Source organism: Lagenorhynchus albirostris, chromosome 6, assembly GCF_949774975.1.
Source record: "Lagenorhynchus albirostris chromosome 6, mLagAlb1.1, whole genome shotgun sequence".
In the NCBI taxonomy this organism is placed as follows: domain Eukaryota; kingdom Metazoa; phylum Chordata; class Mammalia; order Artiodactyla; family Delphinidae; genus Lagenorhynchus; species Lagenorhynchus albirostris.
In genome coordinates, this window is record NC_083100.1 from 6,488,327 (window position 1) to 6,507,822 (window position 19,496).

General features: G+C 55.6%; 1 protein-coding gene across 1 annotated transcript in view; it reads right to left on the minus strand.

The window, feature by feature from the left end:
- Positions 1 to 19,496, minus strand: part of MROH2A (maestro heat like repeat family member 2A) — a 34,768-nt gene continuing 15,272 nt past the window's right edge. The window contains 21 exon segments of the mRNA XM_060151571.1: positions 1 to 122; positions 654 to 719; positions 980 to 1,082; positions 1,698 to 1,829; positions 3,279 to 3,428; positions 3,958 to 4,140; positions 4,209 to 4,352; positions 5,539 to 5,653; positions 6,088 to 6,225; positions 6,587 to 6,780; positions 6,852 to 7,011; positions 8,983 to 9,134; positions 9,546 to 9,698; positions 10,476 to 10,594; positions 11,109 to 11,229; positions 12,355 to 12,459; positions 15,153 to 15,248; positions 16,040 to 16,148; positions 18,048 to 18,127; positions 18,973 to 19,003; positions 19,148 to 19,269. Coding sequence (XP_060007554.1) covers positions 1 to 122; positions 654 to 719; positions 980 to 1,082; positions 1,698 to 1,829; positions 3,279 to 3,428; positions 3,958 to 4,140; positions 4,209 to 4,352; positions 5,539 to 5,653; positions 6,088 to 6,225; positions 6,587 to 6,780; positions 6,852 to 7,011; positions 8,983 to 9,134; positions 9,546 to 9,698; positions 10,476 to 10,594; positions 11,109 to 11,229; positions 12,355 to 12,459; positions 15,153 to 15,248; positions 16,040 to 16,148; positions 18,048 to 18,127; positions 18,973 to 19,003; positions 19,148 to 19,269 — 2,595 coding nt within the window.

A 19,496-nucleotide genomic window follows, 5' to 3' on the forward strand; every position in this document is an offset into this window, starting at 1 on the left:
CTAGGAAATTCCTTAGGGTGAAGCCAAAAGCCAGTGATGACTACAGGTATCCAAGATTGTGAGAGTCTCCAGGGATGCCCTCCGGACCCCAGGATCCGAGTCCAGCTGTAGCTCCTGGAGAGCTGAGAGCGAGCTTAATCAGGAGAGGATGGGGACCCTCGAGGCCAGGTCCGCGCCCTCCACCTGCCCTGGGCAGTGTGTGCTGATGAAAGCCCTGCCCGGGGAGCTGACTGCGGGGCGAGGGGCTCACAGGGGCTGTGGACTTCACCCCACTGTGTGTGAATTCAGAAGGTGGCAGGTGCAGCCACGTCTCCACACACATCTCCCATCTCTGGGGGCTTCCGTTACGTCAATAGGGACAGAAAGACCACCCACAGGACCCAACTGCTGTGTGGACCAGCCATATGAATCAGGGCGAGTTATTTCATCGAAGTGTGTGGCAGGGAGCGCGCAGAGAGCACAGGGAGCCCTCAGAGCTGTCTTGCTGGAAAGCCCATCGCATGTCCCGCTCACCCACCTCTCTGTGCCCTGGCTACACCCCTACCCCAAAGACAACCAGGGTCAGCTGCCTCTCCCCTCAGGCAGTTTCCCTAAGCTCCCAAATGAGCTTAGTGGACTCATTTTTGACTCATACTTGAGTCTCCATTACTTACAATTCCATAATGTAGGAAAGTCCAGCTTTTTCAGGTAACGTGCAGACATCTGCTTCATAATGATTCCTGAAATGATAGCCAGGAAATGTTCATCACACGAATATTAGGTCAGTGAGAGATCTGGTTTCACCTTATGAGGGTCCCTGTTGAGGGTTTAGTTGAGGATGCTTAGTTGAGAATAGGGCATGTAGGAAGCTCCTTGGGACACACAGACAGGGACTTCCACCTGAACCCAGGTCCCAACACCTGTCCCCCTGCTCCAGGTCTGGGTCTGACCTGATGGCCTTCAAGCTCCCTCCTGCATCAGGGAACACTTGCCTGCTCACCTGCCAGGTTACATGCAGCGATTCTGATCCTTGACAAGTTACTTTTAACATACGTCATTGTTTCTAGCAAGAAGCTGTAGAGAACGGCAGGCTTTCTCTGAGTCTGCAAAAAACAAGTGGCACCCAGAGCCATGGAGGATGAGATCCTGGAGACCAGCTGCTCACAAAGAGCAGTCCCATCTGTCTGAGGCTGAAGGGTCTGCCCAGAGAGGGCAAGTGCACATATCAAAGTCACACAGCAGATTTGTAGCTGAGCAACTTAAGGACCTTCAGTCTTCAGTTATTCTTCTCTGGCCCAGAGAGATTACATTTGTCCACAACCTGCACTGTCCAATATGGTAGCCACTGACCACACCTGGTCCTTGAGCACCTCACATGTGGCTAGTCTGAATTAAGTGTAAAGTGCCTCCCGGATATTGAAGACACTACCCCAAGAAGGTAAACCATGACATTTATAATTTTATATTGATTGCATGTTGAAATGATGATGATTTGGATCTACTGGGTTAAATAAAATCTACCATTAAATTTGGTTTCACCTCTTTTCACATTAACAGAAATCTTAAAAATGGGTATGTGTGTGGTTTGCATTCTCTTTCTGCCGGACAGAGCTGGTCTCAACACCGCACGTCCAGAAGGTGAACGCAAGGTCACAGGATGAAGCCCCAAGCCCCCGGGGGCCGCCTCCCATGGGGCCATCCCCCCTCAGCTTCCTCACCAAGACAGAGCACAGGATTATCTGGAAACTGGTCATGTCCTTGGGGGCAATGGCATCACTTTGGTCCGAGGAGCTCTCCAAGGCCTTCCAGCCCCAGAAGTGCACACACTGAAACATGGTAGCCACACAGGCCTAGAGGGACACAGGACAGGACAGCAGGGGAGGTGTCAGGCAGACCCAGGGGGTTCACACAAGGGGTGGGGCTGCCAGGACTGGCATCCCGTCAGTAAACTCGAGGGCGGCCCCCAAGCCTCAGAGAGCCAAAGAAGGGCAGGCTGGTGGGCCGTGGGAGGATGCCTGCGACCCAAGCCCCCCAGCCCGTGTCACGCCTGTGTGCACAGTTACTAAAACCCCTTGGGAGCGGTGCAGCCATACTCGCCCCCTCAGCCATCGGCCAGCACCTTGGTGCCCTCGGCAGCCCCGCCGGGGACCTGCCCCTCCAGGAGACTGGGGGTCAGGGGCCTGGCTGCGATTGCCACGATGGGAGTGAGCTCTCTCATCCCCCCGGATCCCCTCCACCGGTTCTGCCTGTCCCTGTGCCCTGCAGCAACCAGGCCCCCCAGTCTCCGGCCTCCGGCGGGGTTAGGCACAGGAAGATGCTGATTGGAGGGCCAGGAGGGAGGCTGGGGTGTCTATTCCCCCGGGAGTAGGACGGGCAGCACCCGCTGGGGCCCCAAGCCGTGTTGGTCTCTCCTCTCTGTGGCCCCTTCATGAAACCCTCTCGGTCACCTTTCTGGGTGTGCTGTCACTTCCTACCTCGATCCCCACCCCTACGTGGAAGCCTCAGCTCTCAGCAGCAAGATTGAGGGGACTAGGCTTGGGGCCCCAGAAGCGGGGTTAAGACGGTCGTTGGTCACGCTCTGTTGAGGACGCCTCGTTTGGGGCCAGCCGCACCCCCACGGCTCCTGAGGGGCGGCAGGACCACCCCTCACCTCAGCCGCCATCCCCTCCCCAGTCCACACATGGAGACAGGGAGCAGGGAAACAGAGGTCAGGGTCATGGGCGGCACAGGGGGCGAGGGGCTCCGTGCACGTGTGTCCCCAGGCAGCCGTGTTAGCCTGAGAGGTGGGAGCTAAGCGAGGGGGTGTGGGCCTCCCCCGACCCCAAAGCAACAGAGCAGCCGGGCCTCGGAGAAGGGGGAGAAAAGGGGTGAGAAAGCTAGGCACCCTCCAGTCCTCCCGGCAACCTCAGCACGAGCCTGCCCCACAGGGAGCCAGAGAGGACAGATTTAAGGGGAGTGTTGAACCTGACCGAGTCATAATTCCCAAAAGGGAAAGCAACTTATAGAATCTGGTAAGAGAAAGGGCGGCTGGTGAAGGCCCCTGGAGAAGAAGGAAACTCCACCATGCTTCCCCCCGCCCCAGAGCCCAGATTCCTCAATAAGCCGGTTTGTGGGTCATCTCGACTGGTGCCTTTCCCAGCCTGGCACGAGGAACCAGCAGACCATGGCCTTTGGGGTCTCGGGAAGACTGAGCGAGGAAGGGGACACCCCAGCTAGCCGGGCTGGCAGCCCCAAAGCGTGTGTTCCTTTTAGGGACAGCGGGCCCTTGACTTTGTACACAAAGCCCAGGTGTGTCTCACCTGGGCTGCACTGGAGCAGGGATCCTGCAGCATGAGGGGGACCCAGGCTTTCTTCACTTCCTCTTTGAAGAAATGCTTCTTGGAAATCCTGACCACCTTTGCCAGCTTCCCGAAGAGGACGAAGGCTTTTAAACGCAGTAGCTCGCTCTCCTGCAGCGGAGGTGGACAAACAATTTCTGAAACTTGGGAAGCAGGAAGCCCAACAAAACCACAGCCATTAAGAGGTGGACCCTCTTAAATGCCTCGGGCCCCGCGAAGCCTTCTGGGTCATTCCATCAGGATGGAGTCTCTCTTGCAGGGCTCTCGGGACTGGGCGTTATTCTGGTGTTTGTGATCTTCTCTTCCCTAGATGAGGGCTGCGCCGGATCTGATTGCCCACCGCCGCCTAGCGGAGTCCCCATCTCGCATGCCACAGCTGTCCAAAGAGCGTTTGTGGCTGCGAGGAATTAAAATCGGGGAGAAGGGTCCCATGGGCTCTAGAACAAGACCTTTTATTTTTTATCGGATGCCATGATCAGCCAATCGGAACATCAGCAACAAGTCAGACCTTGTACCCCTTTTTGTTCCAGGGTGCGTCTCTTCTTTAGGGGATTAGAAGTGGCCACTCGTCCACTCAGCAGCCATTTCTGAGGGGCCCCCATGAGGGCCAGGGCTGAGCAAGGCTCCAGTGCGGACTCACGTGGTCAAAGAAGGCTCTGCACCGCTCGGAGACGGCATGGAAGTCGGACCCCACGTCCCCTTCCCGCAGCTCAGCCAGGACCTTGGCCAGGGTCTCCATGCCCTCGGAGGTCACGCTGGTGCTCACAGGCCCCCTCAGGGGGCACAGGCACTTCTCCAGTAAAAGCTTCTGGTACTGCCTCACCTGGGGGGCACGGGAGCCATCAGCCCGAGCCTGGTTCCCCGGGACACACCGGCATCGGCCCCTCAGACCTTCTTGGGGGCACGGAGGGCCATGTTGCCGAGGGCGCGTGGGGAAAGCACCCGCAGGGCCTCGTCCTGGTCCACGCCCTTCTCCAGCATCAGCACTGCCGGCTTCAGCAGCTTCTCCTGGTACAGGATCGGGACACTCATGAACTGGAAAGGAGAACTTCTTACAATTACCCCTCAGAGAGGCCCATTTCTCAGCCACAAAACAGGACGTGTGGGGACATTCAGTGCGCGGAATTGTCTCTCTGTGAATAGGAGAGGATTCTGAGCCCCAACTCCCAGGACCAGCTCTGGGCTCCTCCGCCTGCCAGCTGTGGGGCCCTGGCAAGTGCCTCAACCCCTCTGAGCCTCAGTTTCCCCATCTGTAAAAAGAGGGCGACACCAGTACCTGCCTCATAGGGTCGCTGTGAGGATCCGATGAGGAAATACGTGGGAAATCCTAGGTGAGTGTGACCTATATTAATACACTCATCCGTCATTTATTTCTTCAGTTAACAGGATGCGAATGGCCACTGAGCACAAGAGCCACGCCCACTGTGTTTGAGCAGAAAAGCACAGGAAGCATGGATTCCACTCACCTGGGACTCAGAGAGTCACTACTGTTCTAGCACCCAAGATGCCAGGGACTCAGGCCTACAGGGAGCCCTCTGGCATGCGTGTGTGCATGCGTGTCTTGTGTGTGCACGCACACATATGAGTGTATTTTATTAAAACGTGAGAAAGCTTCACACCAAATTGGTGGCCCCCAAATTGAAAATTGATTCTCTGGCCCTTTACAGAGCATGTCTGCCAGCCCCTGCAGCAGGCCAAAGGTTGGTTCTTACGACATACTGGGCGTCAGGCAGCCAAGAAAATTTCTCCTAAAAGGTTTCTGGCCAGTTCCCTCAGGACCCCATAAGTGCCGCAGCTGCGTGGAAGGGTAGCTGGGCCCCAGTGGCTCTGACTCCCTTCCCGGCCTTCCTGCCTCAAAGCCTGGTTCGCCACTCAGAGCCCTCCTGCAAGGCCTTCCCCAGGGAAGACCTCCTCTGGCCCCCGGGCGTTGCTGGCAGTCACCACGTCACACATCCCTTGGCTGCCATGCTTGAGGGCACAGGCCGGGTCTCAGCCCTTCTTTCCCCACAGTGCCCGCCCCGAATTATCCACGTGATGAACGAATGAAGGAGCGAATGAGTGAACGAACACACAAATGACGGATGTTCGCCTGCCCAACCGCCCCTCCCCCCGACCCCTGACTCAGAGCCTGTGCGCCTGCCCTGAGATGAGCCCCCAGGACAGCGCCACCCTAACCCCCGCTCCGCCCGCCCAGCCCTCCGCGCTGGCATCGCGGCCTCACCTCCACGCAGACCGCCGTGCTGCTGATGCGATAGCTCAGGGCCTCCGAGGCCACGCCCCTGAGCACCAGCTCCCACAGCCTCTGCCGGTAGCCCTCGGCGTTCTGCACGCACAGCCTGCAGGGACAGCACCGCAGTGGGGACTTCTCAGCTCCTGCCGGGCACAGCTGCTCTGCAGCAGGGCGCCCAGGGGGCAGAGCTCCTAGGCCAGGGGGTCACTGAAGTACTGACTCTCCATCTGCTTTTCATAAAAGGGCACCAGAATGAGGGCCACTCCGGAGAGCTCAGGACCCGGGAAGGAGCTCCCAGTCCCGCCATCCTGGCCCAGCTCAGAAGCCCCGTGTGGCCTCGGGCATCCCCACCCACCTCGGACCTCACTTTCTTGCCTTGGAGCAGGAAGGGCTGGAAGAAAAGATTCCCTCTGCCCTGCACCCTCCTGCCACCCAGAGCCTGGGATGCAGGTCAACGTGGCAACCCCCCGGAGCGAGGCATACAGCCACGACCCAGACCTTCCATCAAGGACATGGAGCCCCGCGGAGCCGGGCGCCCACCTGGCCAGCAGGCTCACTCCCTGCAGGAATGTGGAGCTGCTCTCCAGGAGTGTCCACACGCCCTGCTCTTCCAGGGTGCAAGGCAGCGGCTCGCTGTTGAGTTTCCGGAACAAAAGCTGCATGGATTTGATCGTGATCCTGGAAGAAGGCAGGGCCCCATCAGGACGCGGCTACCCCGCCGGGAGCACCCACAGAACCTCAGACAGGTAAGCTCCGCACCCAGGTCTGTGAAGGGGCACCTGATATACGCAGGGCCTCGGTCAAGGGGCCAAGAGCAATCTTGTGAGACGGTGGTCTGCAAACTCCGAAAATCACACCATGCTGGACTCATGGGAAGGAAGATCGAAAGATCAGCTTCCAGAAAGTTCTCCCCACCAGGAGGGGAAGATGAGGGCCTCTGGGTGGAGGTGACGCTTGGAGTTCAGTGACTTCTAAGAGGCTGCGTCCAGCCCAGGCCCTCTGCCTTACACCCCACGCATGCCCCCACCCTCGAGAGCACCTCTGCAGGTTGATCTCCTCAGGGAGGGTCCCCGTGTGGACGAGTCTCCACATCTTCAGGACGGGCGACATGGCCTCTGGCCCCTGGCTGCTGCCGAGCTGCAGCAGGAGGGTGTAGGTGAGGTCCGGGAAGAGGTCCAGGAGCTTGTCATCCTGGTCCATCTTCTCAATAAGAAGGTGGATGGTGCACAGGGTCTGCAGATAGAAGGGTGGGAGGCGTGAAGACTCCTACTGAGGCGCCAAGGAGGGCGCGGCCTGTGACTCACCATCAGAGCGTCCACTGCGGCCAGGTGCCAGATGTCAGCCTTGGAGGTGGCGTCGGCCCTGGGCGTGAACCTCGACTGCAGCCGACCCATCAGCACGTGTAGCATCATCCGGGCAAAGGGCAAGTTCTCAGCCACAGTCAGCCACACCTCCGTCAGGTGGCTAGCCAAAGACAGGGGACAAGGACTGTGGGTTTGGGGCCATGTGCCCTGGCAGGTCAGAGCCCCTGTGGACTCCCAGGCGGCCCCCTGAGTAGGGGCTGGACTCTGAAGACTGGATCTCAAGGAGGTGGAATGAGCCGCCAAAGACTGCACAACCAGAAGCCTGGTCCCAACTCCACGCTCAGAGACACGCCTCCGCCCACGGTACTCCCGGGAAAGCCACAGCCCCTCTCTGGAGCCCCAGCTCTGCTGCTAGGTGACCCCGGGAGTCCCCACCGGGCCTGCTGTGTGATGACTTTGTGGACATGTCCGCTCATAGCCTCCCAGTGCCCAGGTTTGTCAGGCGGGCACCAGGCAGCTTGCTGGTGTGCCTCACTTACTCCTCCCAACACATGTATGTGGAAGGCGCCTTCATCTCCATTTCCATAGAAGAGGAAATGAGGCCCGCAGAGGTCAGACAACATGCCAGGCTACAGCTTGAAGCCAGCTTCCCGATCCCCAAGTCCAAGCCCACGGCCCTGCTGAGAAGGGAAGGGCTCCCGGCACAGCGATGCAATGAGCCTCTGTGCACAGGTACAGGCAGGTGGGGTCTGGTGGGCTCTGAAGGGCTAAAACCGTGAGTCCACCAGGATCAACCTGCCTGTTTGAATCCACAAAACCAAATACACGAGTGCGGAGGTGAGTTTTGTTGAGGGGGGAAGGCGAGATGCAGCTGGGGCCCGGTGGCAGGAATTGAATGGAAGGGTGGGCACAACACGCTCATTCACAACTTCTCAGAAAGAAAACACAGGAGTGTAAGGAAACAAGAAAGTGGCGAACTCAGTCCTGTAACTCAAGAAACAGCCACGCGAGCTTGAAGGAGGACCTGGGCTCCAGAAAGGAACGCAGCCCGGCCAGCACCTTGACTCGGGCTTGAGACCCTGAGCAAAGGCCCCAGCTCAGCTGAGCCCAGGCTCCCGACCACACAAACCAGGAGATGATAAATGGCTGTTAACAGTTTCAAGCTCCCAAGTTGGCAGCAATTTGTTACACAGCGATAGCTAACCAATACAGTGAAAGCCAGCCAGCCAGAGGCCCCACTCAGCACTGCTGAGAGGGGCTAACTCTCCTTAAATCAAGCCACCTGCTGCACTGCCATCCTACCCGGACCCGGGGCAGGGCTGACCTTATGAGAAGCAGCTCCACGGCAGAGCCAGGCCTGCATTTCACACAGGGCAGCCCGGGAGATTCTGGATCTGACACCTGTGCTCGAAACTTTTTTCTCTGCTCACAGCATCTTCTGTGCCATCTGCCACGTCTCTCTCCACCAAGTCTCAAGGCTGCCCTTTGCTCCCTGGTCTCTGCTGCTCTGGGGACGCCTCCCCACCCCTTTCTGGGCCCTCCTCAGGGAATTCCAGTTCCATCCCAGCACACTCACTCCCTAGACTGGTGAGATCCTACCAGCTGCCTGTGCGGTGCTGTGACAGAGACACAGGGACTGGGCACTGTTCATCAAAATGACGCAAGAAGGAGGGTTTGCACTGCTTTACTGTGAGGCCACCTGAGGGGCCTGAGGCTCTGTCATTTCATCCCTTGGGCACCTGGACTAGTCACTTCCTTCTCAGGGCCCCATTTGGAAAGGAGGAAAGACAGAGCGGAACTTCTCCAGTGGTCTGCTCGGGCCTTGGGGCCCATGTCCTGTGGTCTATCCGGCCCGGAGCTCTGTCCTCAGGGAGGAAAGGGCTGCAGAAGGGAGAGCCCAGAGCCGGTGACCAGGACACGTAAAACGCTATGGGATCCGAACTCCAGCTTGATAGGATGGAGCTGTAATGCTGAGGCTCCGGGTCCGAGGTTCCCAGAGGCTGCACCTCCCACGGAGAAGCAAGGAGAGGGTTTGACCCACCCCAGGGTCAGACGGGCCCCGGTCTTCTGGGACACGCCGGCGGTGGCGAGTCGGGCACAGTCTGGGTGACCCCACACCCAGGGCACCCACCTCTCCACGGGCAGGGGCTGCGGCAGGAGGGACGTGAGGACGGTCTCCTGGTGGTAGTGCGCCAGCAGGATGCCCTCGATGAGGGGGTGTCGCACGTCCGGGTGATCCGCTACCAGCAGGTGGACCAGGATGGCGCCCAGGATCTCCGCCACCTGGGAAGGGGTGGGGCATCACCGGGCAGCCCGGCCCTCATGGACCTCCTGCCCTCACCCCACCGCACACCCCTTCTCTTGCCCAAGCGGACGCTGGGTAGGTTAAACCTTCAGCACCCCTTCCAATGCATCCTCTGGTCCCTTCCAGGATTGTATCCAATTTTCAGGAGGGGCTGTGCTCCAGGAGAGCGAGCCTCGGGCCTCCAGCCCATCGTCCACTTACTGATCGAGTCACCTTCAACATATTCTTTCTTGTTCTAGAACCCTACTTCCTCCTCCTCTTTACAACCATGGACTTGGGGGCAGGGCTGGAGAATCCTCAGCACACGAGGCCGGGCCCCTGCCCGGCCCTCTAGGTTGGGTGCACCAGGCAGCCGCAGGCCCCAGGTGACCCGGCCACAGCTCTGTCACCGTGTCCTCCAGCTCCTTGGCCCGCATCTGGAGGAAGGTGCCTATCCAGGTGACGGAGGCCTTGTCATGCTGGAGGTTCATGGCCCCGACGTTCTCACAGAGCTTCTGGACGAGCGAGGCCACCTCATCGCAGCTAAACTGCAAGCACGCCACCTACAACCAGAGCAGGCTGTTCCCGGGGTCCGACAACCAAGCCCAAGGACTCCCCTGCCCGCCAGTCTCCGCTCTTCCGCTCCATGTCACAGCCCCAGCCCAGCCGCATCCTCTCTCAAAGCGCTGCCCCAGCCTCCTCCCCGCCGCCCAGCCCCCCAGCCTCTCGTGTCTCAGTCACAGGCCTGCTTGGATGCCACTCAGCGTCAAGGCCACAGGGATGCACGCCAACGCCTCCCTTTCCTCGTCCCCTGCCCCCACCCCACTGAACTCCACGCAGGAAGCTTCTCCCAAGATCCTCGCTGTCTTCCCTCGGGGTGTGCCCTGCGCCTCGCTGCCGATGCACCAGCCTCCCACTGCACAGAGCCCCCTCTGGCCCTGAGGCAGAAGAGACCTCATCGCTCTGCGACCCTGAGAGTTTGGATGGCTCTGGACACTTTCAGTCACCACTGTACCAGCAGCCTGCCCGTGTGCTGACACCTGCGGGCAGGGTCTCGTGTTCAATCCTTTCTGGAGCCCCCTCAGCGTAGCACATGCTAGGGACAACGAGAACACAGCTGGGGTCCTTTAAGCACCTACCATATGCCAGGCGCCACAGTAGGGATCTTAACACATCACAGGCCATTTAAATACATATGGCGTGAGGTGGACCAAGGGCCGTGGAAGCCATGACCCCCAGAAGAGGATGGGGGCTGAGCAGCCAGGCTGAGCAAGGTCCCAGCCCCCAGAGGTGGCCCAGGCCCCCAGAGACTATGGCCCACACAACCTTCCCCTCGTCACCTTGGCGATTCTGGAAGACGCGCTGAAAACCTTCTCCACGTCCGAGCCCTGCAGCTCCGCCTTACATTTCACAAGCTCCAACTCCTTGGAAGCACCCCAGGAGGAGCAGGTCTGGCTTGCTGGTGGGAATACAATTTCAGACACGATCGGTCAGGACAAAGGGTCCCCATCGTGGGGGCCTCCTGCGCCAGCCCCCGGGGCGCCCTGGTTCCACAGGCCTGGACTACCCTCCAGCACCTGGGCATCCTAACCCATTGCCTCGCCCCTCTGTGCACAGCTCAGGTGGGTGCTCTGCCAACTTCCAGCTGCCACCGCAGAGGTCAACTCTCCCTGTCTGAAGGTCTCCCCACTGCATCCCCCTCTGAGCTCATCGCTGGCCAGTTCTGCCGCATCCTTGGTATCTGTGAGCTGACCCTGTCCCACTGGGGCCCCTCAGTGCCCAGCACATGCCCTCAGTGAGTCGAGGTGACCCAAGGAGCCTCTCCTTCCAGAAGCTTCCATGGCTTCCCAGTGAGCTGTGAACCCCCTCCGCCATCCCTGCTGGTCACACTTGTTTGTCTACACAGAGAGACCACACTCCCCTCCAGGACAGCCCCATAGCTGACACCCCTGGTGTCGGTGCCCTCTCCGTACCATGAAGATCCAGGAGGCTGGAAAGGGCTTCCATGGAGGCCGGGCGGGTTCTGTGCGAGTCACAGGTGCATGGGGCGATGAGTCCGACCAGAGTGCCAAACTGCCCCAGCTGCAGAGGGATCTGAGGCACGGGAGACCTCAAGGTTCACACGCTCTGTCCAGCCGAGCACACCAAGGGCAGTGCGATCAGTGGCCAGAGAGGGTGAACCCTGCTCTGAAAGCACCCGTCTGGGAAGCCCGAGCTTCCATCTCCAGGTCCCACGGCTGGGCCCCGGGAGGCCGAGCAGCCAAGATCTGAGGCGTCTGCCCAGGACGCACCCTGTCAGGCCGGGGCCAGGTGCTATGTCTGGGCACCCGCCTCGCTCCTATAAGTGAGCCCTGGCTTCAAATCTGGACTTCCCCGCTCACTAGCTGTGTGACGTGGGTAGGTTCTCAGCCTCGGGTCCTCTTGTTCCTTATCTTCAGAGATGATGACGGTGCCCCTTCCTTCAGGGAATGCCCTGAGAATTGCGACAGAGAATCCAGGTGGTGCACTCAGCACGGGACCTGGCCTCAAACGTCACTTAGCACTAGTCTTGGCCCCAGCTTCGCTTTACTGGGCCTGGGTCCCCACTCAATGGTGCTCCAGGACTGGAGGCCGGCCCACCTTGCTCTCACTCTTCACCAGCCCCGAGATGCGAGTCCTGTACCCACACCTCAGCTCCAGGACACCATCGTCCTCCTGCCAACGCCATCCCTGATGACCAGACAGTCAAAGAGTATGAGGCCAGCAAATGTAGGAAGAGAGGTCTCATGGAGCTGTGTCACGTGCTCGATCAGCAAAAAACCTTGTTGCTTTTCTAGATTTCAGGATGTTAGTGGTATTTGTCAAGCTTTGTGAAATTTGTGATTTTGTAGTGATTTATTTTCTCATTCTAAGTAAATACTCACTTTCCTAAGCAGTATGGTATTCATAGTTGTGTACCCCTTTTCCTTACAGAGTCCTCACCCCGTGTGAACCTCAGGCCCCACAGAACCCGGAGCCACACCAAACCCGGCCCACCCTCTTCTTCAGCACCCCCGAGCCCCAGGGCCAGCATCTCCCAGGGTCTCTTTCGCCACTGCCAAGTGAGGCAGCCTCTTCCCAAGGGACTCTCCGGGGGGCAGAACTTGATTTCCAAAGTGTTTCCTCTTCTGGGATACAGACAGGCATTTCCCTGTGGGTGTCAGGGCGGCAGGCTGGGGGGTCGGGGGCTCCTGGACTCACGCAGACACCGACGCTTTGGACGTAGATGTGCATGAGATGGAAGTGGAGGTTGACCGCCTTCTCCCGCTCCCATTCTTTCTCCGACAAGATCAACTTTTCCAGGAGCTATGGGGAGAGCCCAGAACACAGAAGGGGACGTTAAAATCCTGAGGCCAGCCCTTTCCTGGCCATCACTGCTCTCCTTGTCTTTCCCACTCAGAGTGTGACTTTCAAAGCTCTGGGAGGTTCCAGATACTTCTGATTTCTTAGCAGCCCACCCCCACCTCCCCGCCCCACTAGGGAGATGAGGCTGTGAGCAAAGAGAGAGCAGCCCCAGCATCCTCACCAAGAAGCTGCTTGGCTGATGTGTTTGGCTTTGTTCCAAATGTTTGTCTGGAGGTAAAAAGGCCAGGAGCACAGCCCACCCTGCACCCCAGGGCCTACATGTTCATGCACCTAATAACACAGCTTAATAAAACACAAAGCAAAAACTGATAGAACCGAAAGGAGAAATAAACAAATCCACAATGATAGAGACTTCAGTACCTCTTTCTTGGTAACTGATGATCAAGAAGACAAAATCAGGGGCTTCCCTTGTGGTGCCGATGCAGGGGACACCGGTTCGAGTCCTGGTCCGGGAAGATCCCACATGCCGCGAGTCAACTAAGCCCATGCGCCACAACTACTGAGCCTGCACTCTAGAGCCCACAAGCCACAACTACTGAGCCTGCGTGCCACAACTACTGAAGCCCGCGCGCCTAGAGCCTGTGCTCCACAACAAAGAGAAGCCACCGCAATGAGAAGCCCGCGCACCACAACGAAGAGTAGCCCCTGCTCGTCGCAACTAGAGAAAGCCCGCGTGCAGCAATGAAGACCCAACGCAGCCAAAAATAATAAATTAATTAATTAATTAATTAAATTTATTTTTTTAAAAAAAGAGGACAAAATCAGAAAGGATATAGAAAACTTGGACAACACTGCCAGCCAACTTGGCCTAACCGATATTTAGGAACACACCACCCAATGCAGCAGAATACTTTCCAGGTACACACAGAACATTCACCAATAGGCCGTACCCGGGCAACAAAATAAGTCTCAGTCGATTTAAAAGAATTTGAATTATACAAAGTATGTCCTCAGACTGCAAGGGAGTTAAATCAGGAATTAAAACCAAAAAGATCTCTGGAAAACTCTCCAATATTTAGAAATTTCTAGATAATCCATGAGTCAAAGGAGAAGTGAAAGAGAAATTGACATGCATTTTGAACTAAAATAAAATTAGAACACAACATATCAATATTTGTGGGGTATAGCAGCAAAGAACAAAGTCGGTGGGCTTATACTCTCTGCTCTTGATTCCAAAACTTATTATATAATATTGTAGTAATCAAGACAGGATGACATTGGTATAAAGACAGACAAAAACATCAGTAGCGCAGAATAGGTGTCCAGACATAGACCCATACATATAGGGTCAACTGATTTTTGACAAAGATGCAAAGGTAATGCAATGGAGAAAAGACAGTCTTTCCAACAAATGGTGCTGAAACAACTGGTTATCCATATGCAAAAAAAAAATTAAAGTAAAATAAACTTTGATCCATATTTAAAACCAACTCAAAATATATCACAGACGTAATTGTAAAACCTGAAAATACCAAGTTCTAGGAGAAAACTGGGAGAAAATCTTGGGTTAGGCAAAGATTTCTTAGACATGACACCAAAAGCATGATCCATAAAAGAAAAAAATGATAAATTCGACTTCATCAAAATTAGAAACTTCTGCTCTTCAAAAGACACTGTGAAATTAATGAAAAGGCACGTCACAGACCAGGAGAAAATATCTGCAAATCATATAGATGATAAAGGGCTTGTTTCCAGAATATGTGCAACCTCTGAAAAATCAATAATAAGAAAGCAAACAGTCTAATTTTAAAAAAAAAAAACCCACCCAGCACACTTCAAACATACCGAGATTATGAAGACAAAGACTGAGAAATTGTTCCAGACTGACGGAGAAAGACTAAAGACACATGACGATGAAATGTGATTCATAATCCAGAGTGGGTCCTGGGTCTGGGAGGAAATAACTGTAAAGGACATAATTGGGACAGTTAGTGAAATATGAATATAGAATGTAGATTAGAATATAGCATGGTATCATTGTTAAATTTCATGATTTTGAACATTGTGTTGTTATATGAGAACATTCTTGTTGTTGATGTCTACAGCTAACTCTCCATGATTCAAAATGGTGTGTGTGTGTGTGTGTGTGTGTGTGTGTGTGTGTAATGAGAAAAAAAAAGAGAGAGAGAAAAAGAAAATGTCACAAAATATTAAGAATCATGGATCTGGGGACTTCCCCAGTGGTCCAGTGGCTAAGACTCCAAGGTCCCAGTGCAGGGGGCCCAGTCCGATCGCTGATCAGGGAACTAGATCCCACATTCCGCAACTAAAAAAAAAAAAAAAAAAGAGCCCGCATGCCGCAACTAAAGATCCCACATGCCGCAAGGAAGATCCCACATGCAGCAGTGAAGATCCCACATGCCACAACTAAGACCCAACGCAGCCAAATAGATAGATAAATAAACAAATAAATATTAAAAATATTTAAGAATCGTGGATCTGGGTGAAAGGTATACAGGAGTTCTTTGTAGTATTCTCAAAACTTTTCACCCAATTTGAAGTTTTATCTAAATAAAATTACCAAATCAATTTTTAATGCATACCCCTGTTTCCCACTGAGAGTCTGGCCCTCAGGCCAGTGTTCTGGGAGGGGTGGCCATCCCTGGCTCCTCGCCCTCTGCCAGGCAACTCACGTGCACCATCTCCTGCAGCCCCTTGGGGTCCAGCTGCCTCTGCACAAGGCCCTCCATCAGCTGCTCCAGGGCACACAGGGCGTTCACATACAGGGTCTGTGGCCAAGAGAGGGGAGAACTGGGTGGCAATGGGGGCTCACACAGCCACACACCAGGACTCTGTGCCGGTCCACACGAGGGAGTGTGAGATGGCCTGATAACCGCCCTTTGATTTCTGCTCAGATTGAGTTCTTTATACATAGCTTCTCGTGTGACGTATAAGACAACCTCAAGAGGAGCCCATTTTTCAAAGGAGGAAACCGAATTCCTAGAGCCCAGTTCTCCTGACCCCTCATCCAGGGCCAGGACCTTGAGACACAGATGGCTCCCTGTCCACAAAAGATTGTCCTGCTTTTCCACAGCCTTATTGGGAAGCAGCCATGCAGTCAGGGACTACATTTCCCAGGACCCCTTGCATGTAGGTGGAGCTATGTGACTGAGTTCTGGCCAATGGAAGGCAGGCAACACAGCTCATAAATCCTCCAGGCCCTCTCTCTCAAGCTGGCTATCCCTACCCACAGGGACCTTTGGACCCATTCACTAGACACAGTGAGGCCTCTGTCAGCCCAGGTCTCTGAAGAACTGCACGAAGCAGCCCCCTCTCCACTGCTGCTGCCAACTGGACTTCACGTGAGTGACAAATACACTTTCATCTCGTAAAACCATGAAGATTTCGGAGTTTATCTGTTACAGCAGCTAGCATCACCTTACACTTACTGATAGAGCCTGCTGCACTTCGCTGCCTCTGGCCACTCACAGGTTCAGGATGGTAGGCTCTCGGCACTGCTCATGTTAACGTAAACTTCTAAGTCCTGACCCAGCAGATGAGGTGGCCCAGAGGGACCCACCTTAATGGACTCATCGTTCTCTCCTGGGGGCTGGAGAGAAATGACAGAGTGTAGACTAGTCTCCACCAGCTCACTGTTTTCCTCTGTGGAGTAGAAAGGCTTCAGTTTGCTAGGGAAAGAAGTGACAAGAGGAGTGGTCGGTGGAGAGGTGAGACCCTGCCACCCGCTGCCCAGTCTGGGGTGTAGAGGCATGTCACAGAATGAGGGAGAGGCCAGCTCCTCTGGTTGGGGGTTCAGGCAACCATCTCTCCCCAAGGGCCCCGGCTCCACCCACCGGTGGCCAGGGACTGTCTGTGACTGAGCAGGAGACTCAGGGGTCCAAGGCCACCTCTCTCCTTGTTGCCTGCTGTGAGCCTCCCCCTCTCCTATTCAGAACCATTCCATTGGTCCTCACTGAACCACAACCATAGGCTCTGCCTGCCAGGCTGGTCCCAGCCCGGGAGTTTTCAACTGTAATTCCTGGACCACCAGCAGCAGACCCTTGGAGCTTTTATTAGAAACGCAAATTCTACGGCTGCACCTACTGAATCAAAAACTCAGGAGTGGAGCCCAGCCACGTGTGTCTTCATAAACCTTCGGGGGTGGTAGCTAGCTGCTTGATGCACACTAGCTCATTCTCTCTTTCTGTCCCCTTCATAGATAGATCTCAAGCCTACGTGCACGTTAGACTCCTAGGAGGGCTTTTTAAGGGGCCCAGGTGCCATGCCTGGCTCCAGGAATCATTTAAAGGTCTGCAGTGGGGCAGGGTATCGGAATTGTCACAGGTTTCCCATTGGCTCTGTTGTGCCTCCTATATTTCACCCTGCTGGGACCTCCAGCTCCTTCCCAAATCCAGTAATCTCTTTTAAGCCCAGGTCAAAAGTCAAAAGCCAACTCCCACGCTAAGCCCCTTGACAGCCCATCAGCTGAATCACATCTTGTTAGTAGCCCCCTTTTTGGCCTTAGATTTTTTCCTTTGTGGTTCACCTACAAATACTCAGCTCTGACCTATAATTCCTTGTGTATGCATTTCTTATCTCCAAGTCCCTAAACGGATGTATGTGAATTTTATTTAAAATCTGCCTAGGGCTTCCCTGGTGGTGCAGTGGTTAAGAATCCGCCTGCCAATGCAGGGGACAGGGGTGCGAGCTCTGGTCCGGGAAGATCCCACATGCCGTGGAGCAACTAAGCCCGTGCACCACAACTACTGAGCCTGCGCTCTAGAGCCCACAAGCCACAACTACTGAGCCCACGTGCCACAACTACTGAAGCCCGCACACCTAGAGCTCATGCTCTGCAACAAGAGAAGCCCCCGCTCACCGCAACTAGAGGAAGCCCGCGCACAGCAACGAAGACCCAACACAGCCAAAAATAAATAAATAAAATAAAATCTGCCTATGTACACCCTTTTAAAGCGACACATAGTTCTGCTATGGGCCGAATATGAATATGAATACGAATCTGCCCCAATAGAAGAATTCCTAGCAATGACCCAGCCACCTCAAGTACTCATTTTACAAACGCCTGACTTCTTCCCACTCCCCCTGCCCCACCAGTGGATGGACAATTCCAGGAAGACAACCATCAGGCATTCTGTTACTTTGTATTAACTGTATCAATACCGTATCAACAAACAGACTTCTTGACGGAGCCCGCCCCGGCCTGAAGGATGCCATCTCCTGGCTGTGCTAGTCTGTGTCACTGTGTGATTTCTAGCTCAAAACATCCCCTCATGGACCAAAGGACAACCCACCCACCTGCCATTCACCTCCCAATCCAAGGAGAAGGGCCCAACTTGAAATACTGCTGAGAATTATAAAAAAAAAAAAAAAAGAGCAGGTGGAAGCAGACCCCCATCTCCTAGGAAGACCCACTCTGCCCCAGGAGCTGCCACCCAAGACTCCAGCTACAAAGGCAAAAAGGGAGGGCAAAGGAGGTGCAACCTCCCCATAAAAGCACTGAGGGGTTGTCTCAGACTTTACCTCCACCCCAGAGAGGCACTTGGGGCCTGGTTAGGGGCCCAGCTCACCTCAAGTACGAGAGGGCATCCATGGCCATGGTCTGCACTGGAGAAACCAGTCTGTCAGTTGGTTCTGCCTTGATGATCACCTGCCCAGACAGCAGGGCAGTGAGCCGTCAAGCCACCCAGAGTCCCAGGATGGGACTTGGGGGCTTGGGCCAACAGTGACCACGATGGCAGCCGCACTCCCAGGGTTAGAGCCAGGAGGACCTGACGTTGTATGACGGGCTCTAACACCCCATATCGCCTCCATTCTTTTTACCATCAGTTGGTCTTTGACATTTTAGGGGAGGCAGCAAAGTCTCGTGGAAGGAGTGGGGCGAAGATGGGCCGACGCTTCTCACTCAGGTCTGGCATTTACTGGCTGTGTGCCCTTGGGCAGATCACGTCCCCCGCCTGAGTCCTGATGTGTAAAACGAGGACTTGGGGGCCTGGTTCACAGGGCTGGGCCAGGCTGGCGTGAAATTACACGTGCGTGTAGCGCTCAGCCCCGAGCAGGTATGTTTGTTTCCTTCTCAGCGCCTCCTGTTCTACCCGCATCTCTCTTCCGTCCAGGCTGCTTCCAATGCAGCTGGAGCGATTTCCAGGGACCAAGACATTGCAAGGGAGTGGGGAGGCCTGGGGACGAGGGACAGTGGTCGCCCCACAGTCTCATCGGCCCCTGCCACCGCCTCTTGCCTTTGGACAGTTGACACTTTCTAGATCTTAACAAAGTTCTGTGCAATAATAGCTTTGTCCTGCTTACAGCAGAGCCCTGCCCCCTGGTCCCGCCTATGGAGAAACCTCAGGGCTGAGCCCGTGGGCCTCTGTCTCCCAGCCCTGAACCAGCCACCTCGGTGGCAAATCAGGGCCCAAGAGGGGAAGAGTCTTCAGCTCTGGCTTCCGGAATGTTTCCTGGCCGTGAAACCCTTTATTGGACATACGCATGTCATACCCAGAACTCCTTCAGTTGGATCAAAGCAGAACTGAGACAGGGGGGGCTTCAGAGACCCCTGCCTGCCGCCTTGTGCCTCAGATGCTCTCAGGACCTCTGACCAGGGGGAAGCCGGTCAGCAGAGTGAGAACCCCCAAACTGCCCAGGATGGAGGAAGCCCCCCAACCCAGCTTACCATGATAATGCAGTAAGGGTCGCCTTTGGGGCAAATTGGAAGTCCTCCAGGTCCTTGATGGTCTTGACGGCGTCGGTGACCTGCACCACACTCTTCATGAAGGCCATTTTGAGGCGGATGTCCTGTGCCCAGACCATGACGAGGGACAGGCTGTGAGGGAGCCCCGAAGACCCCAAGCCCCAGCCTGCGCCCCCAGACCCTGCAGCCGCATAGGATGCTCCTTCCCCAGGCCAAAGAAGAGGCGGTGCCAGGAGCGCTCTGAGAGATGGCTAGCCCCATTCTGCCTTTCAGCCACCTGGCGGAGATGTGGGCCAGGTGCTGGACAGGGCACAGCCCTCCAGTGCCCCCC